Source organism: Pundamilia nyererei, unplaced genomic scaffold (assembly GCF_000239375.1).
Source record: "Pundamilia nyererei isolate P.nyererei 1_Seehausen unplaced genomic scaffold, PunNye1.0 scaffold00034, whole genome shotgun sequence".
NCBI classification, from domain to species: Eukaryota; Metazoa; Chordata; class Actinopteri; order Cichliformes; family Cichlidae; genus Pundamilia; species Pundamilia nyererei.
The window spans coordinates 466,379-471,612 of NW_005187435.1; the positions used below are offsets into that span (position 1 = coordinate 466,379).

A 5,234-nucleotide genomic window follows, 5' to 3' on the forward strand; every position below is an offset into this window, starting at 1 on the left:
CCCTGTGTAAATATAAAATCAAATAAAAACAAAGATAGGATAAAATAAAGTTTGTGGTTGTTTCCAGCTCACAGCAAAGGTCTTTGTGGTCTATCCCAGCAGTTGCACACGTCAGGAAAGTTGGTTTTAGGTCTAGAAAAACAGACTGATTTTTTTGAGTTGAGCTTTAACTTCTTTCAGCCAGCAAACGTTGGAAGAGGCAGGGGATCTCTAAATTAGATAAGCCTCACAGATGTGTCCACAGGTAATTCAGCTGTCTGAAAAAGCTTAACAACATTCATTCCAGCATTCCTGGATGTCTGACTCAAGGCAGTTGTGGTGACTGACAGAAAAAGTGCAGGAGCCTAATTTCTACCCAAAACAACAAATGTATGGTCTAAAAACTGGCTCAGATTTGGTTTGAGTGCCAGAGGACAGCCAGGTGTTTTGACGATCAGCCAGGTAGAGGTCAATTGAGTTTATGTGCCAGTCTGTCGTTGGTGCCTAGTTCTGTCTGCACGGATGTGGTCGTGTTGAGGTGTAGAGTGATCTTGCCTTCGTTGGCAAGGTGTTGGATGATCTGATTCTCAAAATCAGCGCTGTGGACGCCAGTCTTCTTGAAGGCTCCGGCAAACTGATTCTTCTCCCAGTAATGATGCCAGTTTCCTTGCTTGTCTGCACCATAACCAAACACTGACACCTGGACAGAAAGAAGGAAGCTATTTCATCAACCATGCATGACACACTGCTGACAGGTCATACTGATACTAAATACATCCCGCTTTTATACGCTTCATTTCATGTGTGACTTCTACCCTCACAGATAAATTTTTGTGTGAATGCTGTAAGGCCCGGGTTCGAATCCCGCTTATGGCAACATTATATCCAGTTAACAGTTCAACTTTTTTAACTCTTTTCAACACAAACTTCAGCTTCTTCACCCATTTTCACAACAAACTCCTGCTTCTTCACCTTTTTTCAGCACAATTCAGCTTCTTCTGCACAGTACTCATTTTTTCTCTCATCACATCTTTGTTTGGGACCGGAACTGGTTTGGCTCAGTGGGATGAGCAGCCGCCGTGAGACCCGGTAGCAAAGGTTCGAATCCTACCTGTGGCGGTTGCCGCACATCTTCTCCCGTTTGCGTGCACTCTGCTTTCTTGACATTCTTCAGTCTACCCTTTCAAATACAACAGTTCAGCTTCTACACCTCTTTTCAGCAGATAATTCTGCTTCTTCAGCTGCTTTTTAGCAGATTCCACTACACGGCATTCAAACTGCATTTTCGCAGGAAATGCAACTTTTTCTAGTCTTGGTTGTATTGCCATGACTTGCTAGTCTGGACATGCTACAATATTGTTTGGACTAGTCTGTTTTTGGTTAGTAACACCATATTTTGTGAATATACAAAAAAAAAAAAAAAAAAATGAAAGAACAAATGTGGTTTTTCTCTCTACAGCCAGTCTTTACTTTCCTCTTACCTGGTCACAGACATGCAGAGCAAAGACGATGGCCAGCATGCCGGTGGACGGGTAGCGACCATGATGCTCGTTCCAACGTTCATGAACATACTTAAAGAACACTGGGCTCACCACAACAACCTACACACACACACACGCACACACACACAGTTTGTTTAAAATGGATGTGTTTTACACAAGAGCAGGTTTGCATTGCCCACAGTTCCAAAATAAGCCCCGTGTACTTACAAAAAGACTCTTGTTGCAACCCCTGAGTTTATCAGGGTAGATATGACAGAAAATAAGGAAATGTATAACAGGTCACGTTTGAACATCAAATGTAGTGGGGCATCTGTGTCCAGATCAGACCAGAAGTGTGGATTTCATTATGTGTGCTTCACTCTCACTCGTCTTAAAAAATAAAAATACTACAAAGATTTATTTGCTCATCTTTGTTCCCTTTGTTCCCAAATGCAATTTTAAAAATCTTGTAAATACCGGTAGATAAAACTAAGAACTAAAAATAGGAGCAGCAGCAAAAAAAAAAAAGAAAAAAAAAAAAGGGTGAAGCTGAAAGTAAAAATAGCAACAGAAAGCGCTGTAGAGAAAACTGAGATCAGTCGAGATTATAATTTACCTTGTCTTTATCAGCGTGCACTCTTGCTTTCACCCTCATGTAGGTCCTGAAAAAAAGACACACACAAACACTTACATACAGGTCATATATGTTTACAGTGTGTCATGTTTCTTTGCAACTCTTACTTTTCTCTCTCTCTCTTATATATAAGAGATATATATCCCGGGATCCCTCATAGGGGGGGGGGTTCGTTTTAGAGTGGCCTTATCACTTTAGGCGCTATGTCGGCTGCGTTTTGTTTACAGCACTTTATGCCCCATCTATTGAGCTTTTAAATAGCTGTCACAAAAATGATTTGCTGCAAATTGTGGATCACTTTCAGATGCAGGTCTCAAAAAATCTCCGTAAGATGTGATTTGAAAGCTTTAATAGTGGACAAGTTGGTGGAAGCTGGTGTGATTCAAGCGCCTGTTTTGCCTGTGGTCTCTGGTGTGCCAAGCCAAGCTGCCGTAGTTGAGGAGGGCCATAAGAATGGTTCTTGTGGGGATGGCGAGGGGGATGAGCGGGGAAAAACGCCACGCACGCTTCCTCGCTATGATCCATTCTCCTCTGGGAGTTCAGATGGCAGAGAAGGAGCTCGGCTGAAGGTGCGGCTGGCACGTCTCAAATTGGAGGCTGAGGAGAAGGCCCAGAACAGGCGGCCTCAGCTAGAGCTTGAAATAAGAAGGCTGGAGATAGAGGCAGACAAAGCCATTAGGCCGCGAAAGCTTGAGCTGGAGTCTCAGCCTCAAGCCTCATCTGTCTCTGCTGAAAATTCCGGCTCCACCTCCTCGTCCGCTTCTGCTTTTGATATCAGCAAGTGCATTTCTTTAGTGCCCACTTTTAGAGAAACTGAGGTTGATACATACTTTGCAGCATTTGAGAGTATCGCTGGTGCATTGCAGTGGCCTAGTGATATTTGGCCTCTTTTGTTGCAGTGCAAACTGTCCGGCAAAGCCCAAGACGTGGTGGCTGCGCTTTCTTTAAAGGACAGTTTAGACTACGCGTGTGTTAAAACAGCTGTTTTGCAGGCATATGAGTTAGTCCCTGAAGCCTATAGGCAGAGGTTTCGCCAAAGAAAATGCCGACCCAAACTTATGTGGAGTTTTCTAGAGAAAAGGGGGATTCTCTTTGATAAGTGGTGCGTTACTTCAAAAGTAGGTGACTATGACGCTCTGCGTGAGTAACTATTGTTGGAGGAGTTTAAGAAATATTTTCCTGAGCGTATTGTGCTATATTTAAATGTACAGAAAGCGACTTCTCTCGCATCTGCTGCTTCTTGCTGATGAGTTTGTGCTCACTCATAAAGCCTCGTTTACTGGCAGTGAAAGGCCACGGGTTAGCGCTGTGCAACAGCCCCACACGGCTAAAGTGTCTGGGTCCAGGGAAAACCGCGAATGTTTTTACTGTCATAAAACTGGACATGTGATTGCTGACTGTTTAGCCTTAAAACGCAAAACATCAAATGCTCAGCAACCCAAAGGGGTGGGTTTTGTGAAAGCTGAGGCCTGTAATGAGGTGCCGGACCCCTGTTTCGAACCATTCATTTTTGATGGCTCAGTATCGCTAACCGACAATCCCTCTGATTTAAAACCTGTGCGTGTTTTAGGGACACTGGAGGTTCTCAGACTGTCATCCTCTCGAGTGTTTTACCTTTTTCTGCTGAAAGTGAATGTGGTTTTAATTCTGTTCTACGGGGGACTTGTTGATTTGAATAGACTGTGCAGACTGTCCCTCCTGCCTTTGCACCTTTGTTTTGAGTAGGTTTTTATCTAACCCTCTGGGCTCATATTTATATATAGCCAAACAGCCCCCTAGTTCTTGTTCTCTTGAAATTCTTTGTAGTCTATCACTCTTTTAACTCTCTCTCCCCATCAACCCTCTGTTTACTCTGCTCCACCACCACAACCATCTAGACCAGCGGTCTCCAACCCCCGGGCCGGTACCGGAGTGTGAGTTGTTTGGTACCGGGCCACGAGAGTTGAGGCTCAGGTTTGAAATTGATGGTTTTCAGGGTTTTTATTGTTAACTCTGTTTCCCTGGGTATTTTTCCCATGTTGTAGTTGTGTGTCTTATTTTGAAAGAAATATTTATGCGTTACCATAGCAACCAGAGAGCATTAAGGGGCAGAGAGGAGGATGTTACTCTCAATGTTGTTGGCGCATTTCAGAAGGACGCTGCTAATAAAGTTACACAATTACACAGTGAATTTGCATTTATTATTATATTTACCAAATGCCACCGTTTTTTCTTGGTCATTTTATTTTGTTGTATATATCAGCGACACTTTAAAGGCCGGTCTGTGAAAATACTGACATTAAATCTGTGGCGCAAAAAAAAGTTGGGGACTGCTGGTCTAGACTCCAGGAGTTTAATTTTAGATTTTTTTTAAAATAAACTTTTCCCTCTTACATCAAATAATCTCTCCTGTCTGATATGTTTTTTGATGTCTTTTTGATGGATGCATGAGATAATGAGCATACTTGTTTTTTTATATATATCGTACATTTTGACTGTTCCGGTGGACAGCGCGCTGGTCAGCCACTCCAGGTCTCTCAGTTTGAATGGCAGCAGGATGAGGCTGGTACCATTACTGATGTCCACTGCACTCTCTGGGTACAGGAAGTGATGCGTCGTCCGACGACCGACATCTTCCTCAAACCCTTTAGTCACCGCCTTGTTCATCCTGAAGGAAAAAAACATAAGGAGGGTGAGGGCTGTGTGCGCGCGATTGTGTGTGTGTGTGTGTGTGTGCGTGTGTGCGTGTGTGTGCGTGTATGTACCGGAACACGAAGCCATGAGAATCAATGAGTGCACCGTGTCCAGAATGCCGTAAGTTGCCAGAGTTGCCAACCACTGCACAACTACGGCAACGTGAGGGCACGGGCTCCAAGTCTATAGAGGGTGGGGATATGACCTGGAACAGCTTTGAGATCACTTCCTCCAAGGACTGATCGTTACCGGCCCGTTGAAGACTCTGTGGAAGAGCAGACAAACAATTTTTTTTCTGTTTAACACACTTATACTCAAGTAAAACATTTGCATAATGAGTCACGTTAAAAATCCTTAAACTTCCAGTGTCAAAAGGCTTGTTATTGGTGCTTATCTCTGTTTTTCATGACAGTAAAATAATTTTTAGTTAAATAATTTCTTAATTTTAAAAAAGAAGCAGGCGAAAG

At 43.3% G+C, this 5,234-nt stretch overlaps 1 protein-coding gene across 2 annotated transcripts in view; it reads right to left on the bottom strand.

Moving 5' to 3' along the window:
- Positions 1 to 5,234, bottom strand: part of st3gal8 (ST3 beta-galactoside alpha-2,3-sialyltransferase 8) — a 22,747-nt gene continuing 17,513 nt past the window's right edge. For both annotated transcript variants that reach the window (XM_005729650.1, XM_005729649.1), the window contains exons 5-9: positions 4,839 to 5,032; positions 4,562 to 4,741; positions 2,077 to 2,122; positions 1,461 to 1,580; positions 1 to 679 (exon numbers count right to left, since the gene is read on the bottom strand). In XM_005729650.1, coding sequence (XP_005729707.1) covers positions 449 to 679; positions 1,461 to 1,580; positions 2,077 to 2,122; positions 4,562 to 4,741; positions 4,839 to 5,032 — 771 coding nt within the window. In that variant the 3' untranslated portion in view covers positions 1 to 448. The remainder of the gene's footprint in view (positions 680 to 1,460; positions 1,581 to 2,076; positions 2,123 to 4,561; positions 4,742 to 4,838; positions 5,033 to 5,234) is intronic.